General features: G+C 52.4%; 6 protein-coding genes and 1 non-coding gene across 7 annotated transcripts; 2 read left to right on the top strand and 5 right to left on the bottom strand.

The window, feature by feature from the left end:
* Positions 1–112: 112 nt before the first annotated feature.
* On the bottom strand, positions 113–6176 carry SEPMUDRAFT_167090 (uncharacterized protein; the record flags this gene model as incomplete). Its single annotated transcript, XM_016908277.1, has 2 exons — positions 5678–6176; positions 113–5227 (listed from the first exon to the last, which is right to left on the bottom strand). Exons 1-2 carry the CDS (start codon positions 5738–5740, stop codon positions 113–115), a joined length of 5178 nt encoding a protein of 1725 aa, XP_016756111.1. The 5' UTR covers positions 5741–6176.
* Positions 6177–6522: 346 nt separating this feature from the next.
* SEPMUDRAFT_152306 (glycoside hydrolase family 31 protein) lies at positions 6523–10295 on the top strand. Its single transcript, XM_016907365.1, has 6 exons — positions 6523–6885; positions 6940–7228; positions 7282–7700; positions 7759–8011; positions 8069–9706; positions 9797–10295. Exons 1-6 carry the CDS (start codon positions 6645–6647, stop codon positions 9963–9965), a joined length of 3009 nt encoding a protein of 1002 aa, XP_016756110.1. The 5' UTR covers positions 6523–6644; the 3' UTR covers positions 9966–10295.
* Positions 10296–11012: 717 nt separating this feature from the next.
* On the bottom strand, positions 11013–12572 carry SEPMUDRAFT_136827 (uncharacterized protein; the record flags this gene model as incomplete). The annotated part of the gene is made up of 4 exons (XM_016902804.1): positions 11013–11696; positions 11771–12099; positions 12158–12400; positions 12464–12572. 4 exons carry the CDS (start codon positions 12570–12572, stop codon positions 11013–11015), a joined length of 1365 nt encoding a protein of 454 aa, XP_016756109.1.
* Positions 12573–13479: 907 nt separating this feature from the next.
* SEPMUDRAFT_94634 (uncharacterized protein) lies at positions 13480–14271 on the bottom strand. The gene has a single exon (XM_016910641.1). It carries the CDS (start codon positions 14188–14190, stop codon positions 13558–13560), a length of 633 nt encoding a protein of 210 aa, XP_016756108.1. The 5' UTR covers positions 14191–14271; the 3' UTR covers positions 13480–13557.
* A 384-nt stretch (positions 14272–14655) lies between these two features.
* SEPMUDRAFT_15787 (uncharacterized protein) lies at positions 14656–15339 on the top strand (the record flags this gene model as incomplete). The annotated part of the gene is made up of 1 exon (XM_016907754.1): positions 14656–15339. A coding segment is annotated over one exon (684 nt), but the record flags the coding sequence as incomplete, so codon positions are not given.
* A 308-nt stretch (positions 15340–15647) lies between these two features.
* On the bottom strand, positions 15648–15752 carry SEPMUDRAFT_t81. Its single transcript has one exon. It is a non-coding gene; the product is annotated as a tRNA-Leu (tRNA).
* Positions 15753–15998: 246 nt separating this feature from the next.
* Positions 15999–16770, bottom strand: SEPMUDRAFT_159545 (uncharacterized protein; the record flags this gene model as incomplete). The annotated part of the gene is made up of 1 exon (XM_016907855.1): positions 15999–16770. One exon carries the CDS (start codon positions 16768–16770, stop codon positions 16063–16065), a length of 708 nt encoding a protein of 235 aa, XP_016756106.1. The 3' UTR covers positions 15999–16062.
* Positions 16771–17279: the final 509 nt, after the last annotated feature.

Below are 17279 nucleotides of genomic sequence, written 5' to 3'. Positions count from 1 at the left end.
GAGGGAAGGAGTAAATTGAAGAAATACCTTATATCTGTTTTCTCTTTCTTCGATTAATTTATACATCTCCCCCCCCCTTTCCCTCCCTCCCCCTCCCCCCTCCATCCACACCTCACCACTCCAACCCCTTCCCTCCCCCACCCCCAGCAACCTCCCCCTCCAAAACCTCCAAAACCCTCCCGACGCCCCTCCTCGCCCCCCTCAATCGTGTCTCAGCCTTAACCCTCGAATAAAACACCTCACAATCCCGACTTTCGCAAAAAATCTCCTCGTCAAACGCCAATCCTGCACAACTTCGACAAACGTCATACAGGGAAGAAACTTGAAATTCTGCAGATTGGAATTTGCGTCGAAGGTGTAAGAGGGTGGATGTGGGATGGGAGTAGCGACATGTAGGGCAGAGAGGTAAAGAGATTGGTTGGGGAGCAGAAGAAGAAGAAGAAGCGGATTTGGGTGGTGCTGCTGTGGAAAGTTTGGTGTGGCAGACGAGACAGGAGGAAGTGGCCATGTAGCTTTCCATAGTTTTGCGAGAAATTTTTGCGTTTCCTCTGGTGAAAGCAGGAGGATTGTTATGATGATGGTCTTGTTGATGGGTGACGCTACTCAATTGTCGGATTCGTTGGACTTTGGGTAGTTCATCCCACCAACTTCTCACATTTGCGCCCACAAGATTGAAGATTCTCTCTAGTGGCGGAATGAGATTCTTGTTGATGTAGTATTCTGCGTCCAGCTCCGCATTCTCATCGCGAATGAGTTGTTCCGGTTCCACGCAACGTTCCCAGAGTCTTGCGCCGGGAGCACCTGCGACGACGACATAAGGGATACGTTCGCCATATTGAGGTTCTTGTCGAGGGTCTTTGAGCATGCGGCGGGTGGCAATAAGAGCACCAGGCGGTGGCGGACCTCTATCTGCGTATGTGCCCAGTTTGACTTCTTTGGCGAAACAGAAATCTTGGACGGAGAATCGACCGGTGAGGATCTTGGTGCATTGGCTTTGGAAGTAGGCTTTGACCTGACTGAGATCAGAAGTCCGGAAAAGGAGTTTGAGCGCCTTTTCTTCAATCTTCTGCTCTGCTGGTGTGCCATCACGTCGCACCGTCTCGATGCCTTTGGCGTCAAAGTCGGGCTCCTTTTGCGAGGGACTTTCGTACTTGAAGCCGACGTAGCGCTTTTTCGCGAGCAAAACACAAGGATGGTAGACCTTTTCGAACTTGAGCTTGATAGGTCGAGGGTTCGTATCGGTGACTGCTTTGGCGATTTCGTCGCCGATACGGAACGCATCGTCTTTCGTTCGACCTTTGAGATAGACAAAGAGCGAGTCTGTGTCTCCATATACCACCTCCGCGCCCCAGCGCTCTACAGAGTGTATCAGTGCAATGGCTTTTTCGAGTGTTTCGCGGCCAGTTTGGACGATACTGTCTGCGATCTCGGAACAAGGCATGCGACCGGAGTAGCTCGCGGAGGTGTAGCCATACGTGACATTGGCGATCAATTTGAGAGCGAGTTGTCTATTGTTCAGGAGCTGCTGTAGAGTCTTGTCATCTCGATCGACTTTCATGCCACTCTTGACCATGACTCTGGTCTCTAAAATCTCTCCCAACATCTTCGCAAGGAGCGACTTGCGCAATTCTGGCTTCACATACATCATGCCGTTCGGTGCGACATTCAGCTTGTCTTTGGTGAGTTCGAGGAGTCCAGGATGGCGCTTGAAATCTGCGAAACCCATCTTGTTCGTGCCGCGCCACTTTGTGACCCGGCCCAGGCATGTCGAGTAGCAGTAGTTGTAGGCGATCATGACACTCGGGTAAAGGCTTTGGAAATCCAGCACGAGAAGAGGACTGCTGTAAAATGCGGATTGTGGCTCCATGACCAGCGGCAGACACTCCAATGCATTCTGACTTCCGACCTGCTTTCTGCTGGGAGAGACAAGAACGAACGATTCTGGCTTCGCAATACGGAACATGAGTGATTCGACCTTGAACTGTGATCCACGACTAAAGACCGAGAAGAAGTCCACGCCCAGTAATCGCGCTTGTTCAGACGTGCGAGGAATCAGCTCATTCGCATCCAGAATCTCCAGATCCAGTTTGGTACGCGTGACAAGGTAGTCGAGGACTTTGGCCAAGTCTCGCGGCCTGTCGCTTTTGTACCAGCGAGTGAGTGTTGCATATGTATAGTGAGGAATCCGCCTATGCAGGAGATGGAAGACGACATTTTCCATGGTGTACTGCAGCAGATTGAGCTCGGACCGCATCGCGCGCCAGATATTGATGGTATGCCTGCCAGTGATGCTCACGGTGGAGGTATGCGTGAAGCCCCATCGGTCAGCGTCTCTGCCAAAGCGTCCTTTGGAGTGCGACTTCATTCTCGAAAACTCGTCAGGCAGGTTGAACTCGTAATGTAGCCGAGCCCGCTCGATCAGATAACCCCAGCTGTTGTTGTGCACTTCGTAACCAGTCAGTATATCGATGTCGTATTCTCGTACTATATCGACCATTCGATTGATGAGATCCAGCTCGTTGTCCTCGCTGTCGATCTGGACGTGGTCACCCACCATTTTGCGAATCTTCGCGGGCAACTCTTCATCTTCTTCGATCAGTACCAAGATCCCGAGCTTGGGTGAATCATCCATTTGTTCATCAGTGATGCACCAGACCACCATGTTGACTTCATCTCGCTCGGGATCTGGCGCGAGATCTGCGCGACTATTGACGTGTACTTCGAGGCTCATGGTGCTCATATAACCCGTCTCGTGCTGGACGCTCGTGCTTGCTTTTCGCTGCGAGTACTTGAACCCATGCTTGTTGCGCTGCGTGGGACCTTCAATCTGTGAAAGCTCAGGCGGCGGTTTGTTTTTTCGCTTGAGCTGGGAGGGGCTTGGTGGCCCATCAAGGTCCAGAATGTTGAGATCGTCTGGTTTCGATGGCTCCTCCATGCGAAGCCAACGCTCTACCTCGCTGCGACTGGGAGGAGGCTTCATGAGCTCCCAGGACTTCAATGAGCATTGCCATCGGCGGCGGTTCAATGCAAACTCTGCATCAGCTTTGCTCTGTCGTCCAGCTTGTCCGACCACGCCTCCGCTGTCAAACGGCGGAAGAAATGGCAGCGTATTGCTTTCAAGCCGAAACTCCTGACCTGCGTATTCTCTGACCCGCTCAGGTACATCTTTCTCATTACTGTAGTAGGCATCCTGGTAGATGACAGAAGGGTTCACAGTGGTCGCCACTTCATTCTGGGTTGGAGGCAAGGTTCTCAGCATAAGAACTCTGCGCGATGGGTCAATGCCAAAGCCATCAGCATACGCGAGTGCTGTGGTTGGGTGCAGGAGTTGTCGCGGATCTTCAGGCGATTGCAGAGACTTGTTGGAGAAGCTCGATGCTGTCGACGAGACCAATGCATCCTTCTGGCTCAGCTGTGATGCTCGTTGACTGAGACGACGTCCGCTGTTGGATTCATGCGCATTTTTCACAGATGGAAAGGCAATTTTGTCGCCATGGGAAGACTGCAGAGACCGTTGCGACAATGGTGGCTGAGCCGATGGGGGCGCATCAGTGAGACGTTCGTTGACAAAAACACCATTTCGAGCCTGTGCAGCAGGAGGCGCTGCAAAGCCGTCGCCGCCCGGTCTCGACGACGTTCCGATGTCCTTGGCACGAGATGGTCGATACATGTGTTTCCAGCGAGACGAATGGTCTGGCGCGTCCATGCGAGCCTTTTTGAACGGTAGCTGACTCCCGCTCGGCGCCGAACGCTTCAACGAATTCGGTTGTTGTGTGCCTTCAACTATAGTTTGCGGTAGTGCTGCGCCAACACTCTCATTGACATTCGCCTCACCCATGGCCTCCTCCAGTCCTGCGTCTTCCAGCTTTTGTTTCTGGGTCAACGCCAACTCTTTCGCGGCATCCTCGTCACTGAGATATCCCTCGTCTTCGCCCATGAGAGCGATGCTGCTCTCATCGACCACAGGGGCATGATCAGGCCGACGCTGCGTGCCCACGAATTCCTCGAAGCTCAATTCATGCGGCTGCTGTTCACGAGCTTCCGTTGCTGGAGCAAGCTTATCCCACTTTTGCTCCAAAGTAGTGTGGAATAATTCTGACACACTCTCCAGCACCGTCTGGACTCCGTCATCGTGGTCATGCTTCTGGCTACCAAAGCTCTCGAACGAGAGCGGCGCCCCTCCTCTCTGCTTCTTCTCTTGCTCAGCAAGCTCCGCAATGGCGTCGCGAAACTCGTCTTCGTGTACCCAGCCGCCCGTGCTGTCGTTACGAGGATCGGCAGACATGCTGACGAGAACTTCAGGCGGGAAGGGCGACGAAGAGGGGTCCGAAATGCCCATCCGCCTCTTTCTCCTTCGCGTTTCATCCTTCCACAGTCCTGCCATGGAGTGCACCAGCTTCTCCTCTGGTGGCAGGTTCTCCAGAGAGGCCATTCGTTCGATGAAAGAGTGATGCAGCGGTCTTGCTTGGATGGCATTGCGATTGAGAATGTCTTGGACTCGAATGTCCACTTCCAACTGGCAATGACTCTGGCGAGGAAATTGGTCTGCATCGAGAACATGTTGTGAATCAATAGAGCGATCGTGCCACAAATGAGCCAGATCATCCATTTCTTCCCATCGCGGGATGGGAGCCCGGAAATGAGGCTTGGACACCTCGATATAGGCACAGCCGTACAAGTTGAAGTCGCACATCCACTGAAGCTGGTACTGCAAGTGGGCTTCGTAGGGCTGGAAGTGCTGTCGGAGAATGGCGCCTTGGTGCAACAGATCTGCGAATCGAGTCATATGTAGGGGATTGAGAAGGTAGATTTTGAGATAGTACTTGTACCCAACATTGTACCCGAAGAAGGGAACGCCTTTGACGAGGCTGATATGAGCAACAAAGGTGGCATTTCGGGGGTTGTCATATGGGTTCCTGCGGTAGGACAGGCACAGGGCATGGTCGATGGATGAACGCAGGTTCGAGATGTAATGGGCGACCTGGCTCTCTTCGATGGAGTCGACATAGGGCACGTAGAGGTAGGGAAAGGCGCCATGAACGTGGACGCACGCTTTCTGACCCGTCTCCGTGGAGCCCCAGACTCGGATGACGGGCACATCTGGGAGCTGGACTCGCTGGGTGGCGGAGAGGGAGCGAGGCCCCCAGATGGGAGGATCGAGGGTATTGGGGGCGTACTGGGCAAAGTCGATGCAATTGAGGCGGATGCGGAAGACGTCGTGGCGGTGCTTCCCATCCATCGTCTCTCGTTATGCCCATTCATTCCCAACTTGGGAACCTGAAGGTCGCGATGGGATCTCGCCACCAACGCGTGACTTCACTTCACTTCACTTACATGTGGGTACCAGGTTGGTTCACGTTCGTTTGTTTGTCCCCGCGCCCCGGACGCGACTGAGACGTGTATGGCGATGACGACGGACGGGCCGCGGCGGGCGGAACGAGCCCGAGCTTAGAACCCGTTGTGCACTAGACTGGCAGTTTTTCTCTTGAGGTCTGTTCTCTGTCTCTCCTCTGTCTCCAGGTCTCCTCTGTCTATTCCCAACTTCCCCTTCCCATGTCTCCGCGGAGAGTGGTGATTATGTCGACCATTCTTTAGGACTTCAGTCTTGCCTTCACTTCACTCCAATTGTGCCATGCATGTCCTTTCGCCCACTTCACTCCATGCGCCTTGCATATACCAAGCCGGAAGTCCCAACTGGGAATCCCAGCACGAATGGATGCGACCCACCACCCATGGCCATGTCGGCGACAGTCTCGCGGGGCGGACTTGATCATCCTTCTAGGAGGTACCGTTCAACGACACATGACAATAATGACGCCCGCGACTGAGGATCGTCCTGCCCTCCTTCTTCCTTCCATACGCCGTTTCCCCTCTCCTGTACGACCTGCACCCTAAGGTACCATGAGTTCCATGTCTGCTGCTGTCCTCATCTCCCGTGCCGTACCTCACAGCATCGCATCGCCCGCCATCTCGTGTGCCCACGTGTGGTGCTGCCAGGCACGGCATGAACCCACGACACGACATATTTGTACCCTAAGTGCGCCGTGACGATGAGAGTGAACGACACTGTCTCTCCTGTTGCATACCACAAGGCCGATGATATGCTGGGCCGAGGACGTCATTGCTGCACTGCACTCCCCTCCAAGTTCATCTGCTGAAGGGCTGCACGATACCCCGCGAGCGATATTGCATGAAGCCACGCTCGTATGCACCAGAAGGTCGCGAACCGTGTCTACTGGTCGACCACCTGCAGCAGAGCCGCAATCGAGCTGCACAGAGGTTGAGAGACTCGACCTCCCCCCCTGCAGTATTGGCAACTGCTGCTGGTGCCGCCAAGATGCGGCTTCACGCGCAAATTCCGTTGTATCAATGAAATGTGACCGTATGTGAGAACGGCGGACGGTGACAGTGAAGCAGCAACGTACGCAGCTGATTGCACATGCCAGCCTTCACTTCGCTTCACCCGTGCACGTGGCCCTTCACTCGCGCCTCCCCCGCAGCCTCCAAACTTGTTATAAACTTCTCCACTCTCCCCAGAAAACCACCACCACCACCCCAAGACTGAACAACACCTACACTCCAGCCCTCGTGCACCCCTCGCACACACACACACCTCCTCCCCCTCGCTGTCACCCACAGCAACCATGGCACCCCCCTCGCTCTTCCTGGGTGCTTTGGCTCTCGCCGCGTCCGCCGTCACCGCATCGCCCTTTGCTCTCCGTCGCCGCCAGAACGGCACCGACTCGACCTGTCCTGGTTATCGAGCCAGCGGCATCACCACCACCGCCAATGGCTTGACCGCACAGCTCACTCTGGCCGGCACCCCCTGCAACATCTACGGCAATGACATTGAGGATCTGACTTTGACTGTCGAGTACCAGACTGGTGAGTCAGATCTGCATTCCACCCCCAGATTGCTGGAACTAACATGATTGTGAGACACCCGACTCCATGTCTTGATCGAAGATGCCGCCCAGCAGGTCTACCAAGTGCCCGGTTCTGTCTTTCCACGACCAATCTCGAGTGGCACGCAGAATGCGTCTAGCGAACTCATGTTCGAATACGTCGAGGAACCATTCAGCTTCACCGTCAAGCGTCGGAGCAGCGGTGACGTCTTGTTCGACTCGTCTGCGGCCTCCTTGATCTTCGAGGACCAGTACGTACGCTTGAGGACGGCTCTTCCAGAGAACCCCAATCTCTATGGCACCGGCGAGCACACGGACCCATTGTGAGTGAGCACATATGGACATCATGGTACACTGTGGCTGACTGCATTGCTAGCCGCCTCATGACAACGGACTATACCCGTACTGCATGGAATCGTGACGCGTACGGCACGCCGGCCGGTACCAATCTGTACGGCACCCACCCCATTTATTACGATCATCGTGGCGCCAACGGCACCCACGGTGTCTTCCTTCTCAACTCAAATGGTATGGACTTCAAGATCGACACGACAGACGGTCAGCACCTGGAGTACAACACCCTCGGGGGCGTCCTGGATTTCTACTTCTTGGCAGGTCCATCCCCTGTGGAGGTGGCGCAACAGTACTCTGAAGTCTCCCAAAAGAGTGCTCTTCAGCCCTACTGGGGTCTGGGATTCCATCAGTGCAAGTACGGATACCGCGATGTCTACTGGGTGGCTGAAGTCGTGGCCAACTATTCTGCTGCTGGCATTCCGCTCGAGACTATGTGGACTGGTAAGTCGATGAACCCTGGTACCAAAATGGACCGTAATGCTTACTGACTTTCTCACAGACATCGATTACATGTATCTTCGCCGAGTCTTCACTCTCGACCCTGATCGATTCCCGCTCAACCTGATGAGTGAGCTGGTCTCTACGCTTCACGAGCGACAACAGCACTACATCGTCATGGTCGATCCCGCCGTCGCATACCAGGATTATGATGGATTCAACAATGGCGTGGAGCAAGACATATGGCTGCAGACCTCCAATGGCTCCATCTTCAAGGGTGTGGTGTGGCCTGGTGTCACCGCTTTCCCGGATTGGTAAGACATTTCCCCCTTCCGAGTCATTTGACGCAACGTGGTGCTGACTACCCCTAGGTTCCACCCAAATACCCAAGGCTACTGGAACTCGGAATTCCAGAGCTTCTTCGACCCCGAAACTGGTGTGGATATCGATGCACTCTGGATTGACATGAACGAGCCCTCCAACTTCTGTGACTACCCTTGCGCTGATCCCGAGTACGAAGCTCAGGCTGCAGGAAACCCTCCTCAGCCACCTGCCATTCGTCTGGGTGCTCCACGCGCTATCCCTGGTTTCGGATCAGATTTTCAGCCACTCTGCAAGTCTGTTGTCACGTTCAACGTCAACGCATCCACCTTTTTCGGAGAAAACATTTACGTTTTCGGCAGTGCCATTACGATCGGTAGTGGTGACGAGATCGGGAACGCTGCACCACTGAACGCCAATAACTACCCCATCTGGAGTGCTGCCGTCGATCTGCCAGCCAACACTCAAGTCACGTATCAGTACGTCCGCTCTGCGGGTAGCGGCGTGTACAGCTACGAATCGAGCAACCGCACTCTCACGACTGGTGACTGCAACAGCACCTCGTCAGTCGACGACATCATCACCACCTCCTCATCGCCACAGACCAAACTTGTTCGCCGCAGCGATGACTTTTCACGCAAGGCACATCATCTCACTCCCGTTTCGAAGCGCCAGTTTGCCGGGGACAAGACGGGCCTGCCAGACCGCGACTTGATCAACCCCAAATACCAGATCGCGAACGCAGCAGGGAGCATCAGTAACTTGACCGCTTCCACTGACATTATTCAGTATGGTGGCTACTCACAGTACGATACTCACAATGTGTACGGAGCGCAAATGTCCGAGGCATCTCGTATCGCCATGCTGTCACGCAAGCCTACTCTCCGCCCACTGATCATCACAAGGTCCACCTTTGCTGGAGCCGGAAGTCAAGTGGGCAAGTGGCTCGGAGACAATCTCTCGAATTGGGACTCCTACCTGTTCGCCATCAAGGAGATTCTCGAGTTCGCCGCTCTGTACAACGTCCCGATGGTGGGCACAGACGTCTGTGGCTTTGGTGGTAACACCAACGAACTTCTGTGCGCGAGATGGGCACAGCTCGGAGCATTCTCTCCATTCTACCGCAACCACGCTCAAAACGATGCCATCGATCAAGAGTTCTACCGCTGGCCCATCGTCACGGAAGCTGCCAAGATCGCTATCGAGATCCGATACAAGCTCCTTGATTACATCTACACGGCATCATACGTCCAGAACCAGACGGGCACACCGCTTATCCAACCCATGTTCTTCCACTACCCTGAAGACAGCAACACGTTCGATCTCGGCTATCAGTACTTCTACGGTCCAGGACTCCTCGTCGCCCCTGTGACGACTGAGAACAGCACGACTGCTACGCACTACTTGCCAGACGACGTCTTCTACGATTACTACACTCACGAGACCGTCATCGGCACCGGCTCGACTATCACGATCGAAGACGTTCCCTACACGAGCATCCCTCTGTACTACAAGGGCGGCGCCATCCTCGCTCAGCGCTCCGAATCAGCAAACACGACCACCGAGCTCCGCAAGCAAGACTTTGACATCATCGTCGCACCTTCTGCCAACGGTACCGCTTATGGAGAACTGTACATTGATGACGGTGTTTCGCTCGTTCAAACCGCTTCATCGTACATGAAATTCACGTAAGTCTAGCTTTTTCCGGTCTTCTGCACCGCGCACGTGCTCGGCAGAGCTGTGAATACCTGCAATACATACTGACATTGGGCCCACAGATACTACAGCGACGGTCGCTTCACCATCACCGGCGAATTCGGCTACGACACCGACGTCTTCATCAAGACCGTGACTGTGCTTGGCACCGGCGCCAGCAACAGCACCGGCGTCTCCCGAACCAAGTCTTTGGGCATCAGCTTGAATCAAGCGTATGAGGGCACTGTCTAGAGGACAGGAGCGCCACACCAAGAACGACAGAAGTACAGACATGACTCGTCGATGGAGACGATACACCAACAGGATAGCATGACGCTAGAGGTACAGGTACAACAGGATCAGGTACTACTTCTTCAGCTATGATGGGATTGCATACAGTCTGCAAAAGACATTTTGGGGGTGCGTGTTCCATGATGGAAACTCAGGTATGAGGCGACTTGCGTAAGGAATGGGTTATACCTTTCCCTTTTGTTTTTCGGAGAGAGGCAGGACTTTGCTTTCTCGGCTTTTACCTTCCAGCTCGTCGCTACGCAATCAAACGTAGCTTCCACATCAAATTTTTGCATCAAGTGACTTCTCTCTATTATGGTTGACACGTGAAGTGAAAGCGAGAAGAGAAATGAGATAGGAGTAGAAGGCAAAGGGGAAGTAAGAAGTAAATTGAATATAGGATGTCTTTTCTGGGGGGTAAGCTAAGAATAAGATAGGTAGGGAGGGAGTAGGGGGGTTTTTTTTTCGCGAGAAATACGGATTGGGAGTGATACTCATCGATTTACAACAAAGTTTTTAAGGGACTTTTGAAGGACTTGGAGGACTTGTTCTCCCTTCCTGCTACGTTTGAGGAGAAGAAGAAATTGTGGGAGGAGGAGGAATAGTAGTGGTAGTAGTGATAGCAGCAATAGCAACAGCAATCTCAGGTAGTTACCCAAGCACCCCCCCCACAAACCCCCTCCCTAAAAAATCGGTCGATGAAAATCACAACAAAACCCACCAAAAAACAGCCAAAAAATCCCACACCAATAACACAACCCAAACTCGCTACCTATATCCATCCATCTCAATCTATCTCTCCTCTCAACCCCCCGAACCTCCAACCCCCTCAAAAAACAGCAAAATAGCACAAGAAATCGCCGCAGCCATCACCATCATCACCATCACCACTACTGTCGAGAAAACATATAAAATTGAATAATTTCTCGAAACTTTTGATTTTTTCTTTGCTGCCGCTCTTATCGCTGAACTTCTTCATAGCGAGGAAGGATGTGCTTACAGCTTTCGTTACGCTCGGAGATTTCGTGTCCGTCGTCGTTGTCGTCGGTTCTGTGGTGAGGGAGAGTTTGTTTCATTCGAGATAGGATTTGTGGTTGTGGTGGTGGTCTTGGGGTTCTTGCTAGTGGGATGAATGACAGGAGTAGCAGTAGCAGTAGCAGTAGTAGCAGTAGTAGCAGCAGTTCGAGATGATGGAATTTGTATCGCCATCATCGTCGTCATTGCCGTCATCGTCGTCACAGTTGCATCGCTGCTGCTGCTGGTGGTGGAGGTGGTAGTCTCTTGTTGTTGCTGCTGCTGCTTATTCTCCTCTGCTCGACAATTACTCCCCGAAACCCCACAGAACCCAAAAATGCCCGATGCAGTTTGTGCTCCCGAATGATGCGGCCAATTGGCGGATCGGGAGTGTTTATGGTCTTTGTGGTGCTGGTGCTGGTGTTGTTGTTGTTGTTGTTTGCGATTCATGAGAGGTTTTATGGGTGGTGATGGAGGAGAATGATGAGAAGAAGAAGAAGAAGAAGAAGAATGAGCGGACTCGGTAGACTTGCAGTTGGTCCCCTTAGGACCACAGAAGCCGAAGCCGGGATTCGAGGTTTGGAGTTGAGCGGTGCGTGGGGAGAGAGTCATCTGTGAAAGAGAGCATTGTGCTTCGAGGATGGCGATGCAAAATTCCGTGCAGGCTGCTGCTGTGAACTGGAAGAGATGGATTAGCTGCTGGAAAAATCGATAGAGTCGACTTATGGATATGCATAGTGGGAATCTCTCACTTCGATGTTGGCTGATTCGAAAAGGCCGCTGATATCGGCGTCAGGAGCGAGATTGCAAGAAGTCGTCGCCGTGGTCGTCGACGATGTGTCTTCGAGACAACGTTCACACTTTCGTACCTCATCGATGTTGCAAACCGGGCACTCCCGAATTTTACTGCATTGTATCTCGATATCATACTCGGTAGCTCTGCAGAAATCAGTACAGCCCTCCGTGTACTCTGAGAACCCAGGTTCCTTGCAGAGGCAATGGAAGTCGTATCCTGATATGCTCGAGTTATTGTTGACGCAGTATGTTTGTCGAGCGGCCTGCTCCAAGCAGAGATTACAGCCTGCGATGCATGTCAGTTGCCTTGATACGGTGGTATGGGCGAGGCGCGTGAGACATACTTCGTGCATCACCTTCGACGAAGGCAGCTCGTCTGTCGATAGCATTTCGCGGGGTTCCGTTATCTAACCTGCATTGTGATTCGAGGCTGTACTGAGTGCCCTCGCAGAAGCCGGAGCAACCCCTTGTGATAATTCGGAATGCGGTTTTGAGACAGAGACATTCAAAGTCGAAGTTGGTTTCCGAAGAGTCGCTAGCCTCGCATTGAGTTTGGCTCGCGGCGTGTTCTAAGCAGAGAGTACATTCTGTAAAGAACATGGAGTCAGTCCTCGGGGATGTGTAGTAGAACTCCATCTCTGTGAATTTACCTCTCGCGCCCCCCTCCACGACCGAGAGCTGGGCAGTCGAGACTGACTCAGCGACAACGGAGGATGATACCACCAGCGCAGCGGCGGCGCTGACGGTGATTAAGCGCATACTGGCAGAAGCTAGGGGGTTAGCGGCTACCTAGTGTTACTTGATGTTGTATAGGCGCTAAGTAGTGTCCCGACAATCCATGTGGTGCGGTGTATACTTGAGTAACAATTGAACCTGATGTCAGAGTTGGACGTGAAACGGAAGAAATGTTTGCGTGAGACTAATGGTATCTGTACGAGAAGAAATCGAAACTGTGGCATACTGAGGAGGAGCTGAGTTGCAAACTTCACTTGGCAGAAAAACAAAGGCCAAGTGAGGTACTGATGATACGTGAGTCAAGATCGGTTGGGAAAGGTCATCTCACTTACATTCAGAGATTAGCTATAGGAGAGCTGATCCTCATACTGCAGCTCCGGGCATGTTGCCGCTATCATCTCTACCGCCGCGCAAGGTGACAGGTTGCAGGACTGCTCCGTACGTCCTGAGTGCTTGCATGTGGCATCGCGTAGTGGTAATCCATGGTAGCACACAACCCAGCAACATGGAGTCGGTCGCCCCCCAGATCATGCCACTCTGCGGCAATTGCCTGCTGCACCGTACCACGAGATGATGCATACGATACGACGCAATTCTTACCACTCGGACTGCAGCCGCCGAGGCAGGGAGCTTACCGGGAAAACCCAAGGCAGAGTTGTCGGGCTCAGAGAGCATACGGTGACAACGGGAAGCCTGTCAGTTTCTCGGCTGATCATCCGAGTTCTTGTACTATTGAGTTATCTTTGATGCACTAGTCGTGCCATGCTTCTTTGACTTTTTTCCTGCAACATCAGTGCTGCCGTCATGAGCCTTGGCTTCAGGAGGAAAGAAGGAAGCATACCAAGAGAAGATTACAAGCTGAAAGGCTAGCCAGCGTGTAAGCAGTTGTGTCTGATGTGCTCATCACCAACCATTCGAACTGGCGCGCCATCGCTTCACGATATTCACGCTGCCCTAGCCGAGGGCCTGGCCTCGGTCTCGAGAGATGGGAAGGAGATCAAACAGGTACTCAATAAAACAAGAGTTCAATCTTGCCTTCCCCATTGCCATATCTCTCCTTGAACGCCTTCCTCGTCAACAGCTTCACGAGCGGAATCTGCAACTCCTTCATGTCCAGCACTCCCCTCTTCTTCATGTCGATATGGCTGGCATCCACCACAATTCGATCCAGCTTCTTGTCCAATAAGGCACCCTCGTCCAACAAGTCCATGAGCCTCTGTGGAGTGCCCACGCCAATATTGATCCTGTCCTTGCTCAATTGTTCACTCGCTTCAGCCTTCTTGATGTGCTTAGCGAAAAGCTTCGCAACCTTTGCATCTTTCGTCTGGAATTTCCGCAACACCCTCGTCAGATCCGCAGCGCGTAGTCCAGCGCCTGTCACGACAAGAGTATGAGGTGAACCCTTCTCTTTGGGCGCCCAGCTGACTCCATCACCTTTGCTTCCTTTTTTCCCGCTCTTCTTCACTGCAAATTCTTCCAAGAAATCGGGCAGGTTGTCCGTGATGCGATCTTTCTCAAAGCTTGAGCTGTCCGCTATGCTGGCTTCGGGTAACCTCCAATCTTCGGCTTCAACTAGGCTCAAGTCTGGTTGGAATCGGCGTGTTCGTTGGGCAATGTAATCTGCTAGCAGACCACTGTCCATCTGACCGATCGAGGTATTGATGCCCTTTTCAGCATCGAGAGTTGAGTCGTCGATGTCTTGAGGCTTTTTTGATTTGCGCTTAGCTTTCCGGGCGGCTTTTTTGGCTGCAGCTCCATCTTCGTCGTCGGCAGCGCGCTTTCGCTTGGAAGTCTTGGTAGGAAGGGGGTTATCGGAGTCGGAGATGGGCTCAAGGAGAGGGACACCGGCCAGATCTTCGGAGTCGGACATGTTGTCTGTTGTATGGGAAAGGACTGTCGAGGTTGGTAGAATTTAAGAAGATCCTTGAGGTCGCAAAAGTTCGGAAGCGGAATGGCGTGGGCTTGGCGTGAGTGGGTGTGGCCTTCACAGTTGAACTTTCTACAGTCGATGACAGTCAACATGGTAGACGCATCCATCATGTCGGGTGAGCCGAATGCATATCCCGGGGACAAGGTCCACAATGACTCTCTAACATCGCTGTATGGCCAACTTGACGCCCTATGGATCCAATATCTGACTCTTCTGGACGAATATACCAAAGCTCAGGCTGCCATCCAAAAGCACATGTCCTCTGGCTTCTTTACACTGGCCCAAGCCAACTTCAAATCTTCACGGGGGAGATATGGTCAAGACTACTACGATGAGCGAGCTGTTGCCACTACCCGTATCAAGATCGATGCCGAGACCGACGCCATATCCTTAAAGGTCGAAAAGTTCATCGTCAGAACCGACGAAGAGCAGCCCAGCGAGGATCAAAGTCAAGAGGCATCTTCCGAGCATGAGATGCATGGACCCAATGGTCAGTCGCAGTCTGAGCCAGTACAGTTGCCATCGCCGGCACCCACGCCAGGACCGGAAAGTAAGCAGGATCCTCCTGTCGATTCAGATGCAAAAGATCTCCCCGATGCAATCACACCAGACACGAGCACAGATCCCGCTCCTCCAGAGTCCGCGAGCCAAGAGAAGTGCAAGTCTCTGGTCAACTCTCATGATCCGATCCGGTGGTTTGGTATCCTGGTTCCAGCTACTTTGAGGCAAGCTCAGAACTCCTTTGTGACAGCTGTACGAGACGGATCGACTGTGACTACAGCTGTGAATAGTTCTCGTGGAATGAGGGAAGTGGAAGTCGAGATTCGCAAATTGAGAAAAGCGATCAAGAAGGAGGAAAAGAAGTCGATCGATGCGTTGCCTATTATCGAGAGGTCCTCATATACAGACCGTTCTTGAGAGTTAGGCGTACTTACCTATAGTCTACTCTTCACATCACTATGCAAATGCCAATGTCATGCCTCCCTTCCTTGTCGACACAGCACAGTCAAAAACAAAATCGACATATCCTACCTAGAATCTGCAAGCGCGACATATCACCTACACAGCCCGCCCCCGGGCTTAAGCAAAAACAACGCCAGCTCCACTCTCACACCATCAACCACGACTTGCGGAGTACCTCCAAAAATGCAAAAGAAGAGATTGCGAATTGAACGCTGCAGGACTCGAACCTGCGCTCTTTCGAACCGCCGAGATCTGGACTCAGGAGAGTCACTAACCTTAAGACGGCGCCTTAACCGCTCGGCCAAACGTCCTTGATTTATATTCGTGGAGAAGGAAAATTTGTATATGACAGTGTAACAAATCCGACCGCGGAATGTGGAGGGTAGCGCTTGCGATCTCGGAGGTTGACGAAATGCTAAATGAGACAAGGAATGTTTTTGCTCAAGATGAAACGAGAATCAACACCTCCTTTACAATAAGTGGTATCTCCACAAACGACCCGCTGCACAAGAGAACGTTTTCTTTACAGAAGACGTTGGAAAAATGAGCCTCAATTTCCTGCTGCTATATTCATCAATCGCCAGAGATCTTTCATACCTACCTTACTCTTGTTTCTTACACTCACCCATCTCCCCAAATCATCTTATGCATAAACGCAATATGGAAATTATATCCTTCCCCTCTCCAATTCTGATAATCCAATGTATATCCTCTGCGCAAATAAAATCCACCCATCAACTCCATTGGAGTACAAATCACCATCTTGACTTTTCCCGGCAATCCTGCTGCCGCCACACCACCACTACTTTCCCGTCCCATTTCAATTCTCCGCTGAAAACGTTCCAAAATCTCTCCTTCCACAGTCCTCATCATGTACCCCGCCAACCCCTGACCCTGCACTCTAACATCCGTCGCCATCAACTTCAACTCCCATTCCTCCGTATCTGGCGCGACATCCAGCGTGCGGAGCCAAGGTAAATTCGCATCGACGGGCCTATCTTTGGGCGGACCGTGATATCTTCGACAGCTTGCAGTGGCGAGTACAGTAGAGCTATCATGTGGGTAAGAGATGATGAGAACGAAAGACTCGGGATCGCTGATTAAGGCGGAGAGGAATTCTTGAGTGGAGCTGAGTCTTTCGCCGTGGTTCGTAAGACCAAGTTCTGGTTTGAGGGCGTGGGAGTCGCGGAAGGCGGTGTTGATGGTAGAGAGGAGATTGGGGAGGAAGGGGGATTGGGTTAGTTGGGAGGTGGGAAATATGGATGTTGTGGTCGCTCTTCCGTCGACTTGTGGGCCAGGTATGGTTTTGATGAGATTTGTATCTGTCATGCTTGGGGTTCTACTACGTTGATGAGTTGAGTCTACTCTTCGAGCGGGAAGTGCGGTATCAGTTCGCCGGACGTCGTTATAGTCTGTTGTTAATGCGACATCGCAATGTCCTGCAGCGTTGCATTTGGATTTTGGAGTATCGCACGTTGTTACATCTCGTCAATGAGTACGGGAGTTCGGTCCGATGCCGGTCTGTTCATTCGCCCAAATGGGTACGCTGGTTGTACGACCTAAGCAGAAGGCAACCGAAATAGTACGAGGACGGATGGAGAGGCTTCCCAGGAATTCTCCAACCGCCCCATTGGTGTCATCACCTTCTTCGTCGAATACCTACCTATACTCGCATAAAGTACTTCACAAGCTCATCATGCATATGCCTTCCAAGGTCTCAATGACCTTTGGTCGAAGGTGGATTTTGTGATGAAGTCCATCAGTCAACGATCGGCCCGAAGCAATCTCTTCAGCATATGCCGGCGCATACATGTAGTTTTCAGTGTAAGAGGTAGGAT

Source organism: Sphaerulina musiva (genome assembly GCF_000320565.1).
Source record: "Sphaerulina musiva SO2202 unplaced genomic scaffold SEPMUscaffold_13, whole genome shotgun sequence".
NCBI lineage: Eukaryota > Fungi > Ascomycota > Dothideomycetes > Mycosphaerellales > Mycosphaerellaceae > Sphaerulina > Sphaerulina musiva.
This window is presented reverse-complemented; position numbering and strand designations above follow the sequence as displayed.

Excerpts from the sequence above, each read along its gene's own strand:
- SEPMUDRAFT_152306 (XM_016907365.1), top strand. The coding sequence starts at position 6,645 with ATGGCACCCCCCTCGCTCTTCCTGGGTGCTTTGGCTCTCGCCGCGTCC. Across the intron at positions 7,229-7,281 it reads GGCGAGCACACGGACCCATT|CCGCCTCATGACAACGGACT; the intron begins GTGAGTGAGCAC and ends CTGCATTGCTAG. Across the intron at positions 9,707-9,796 it reads TCATCGTACATGAAATTCAC|ATACTACAGCGACGGTCGCT; the intron begins GTAAGTCTAGCT and ends TTGGGCCCACAG.
- SEPMUDRAFT_94634 (XM_016910641.1), bottom strand. The coding sequence starts at position 14,190 with ATGGACAGTGGTCTGCTAGCAGATTACATTGCCCAACGAACACGCCGA.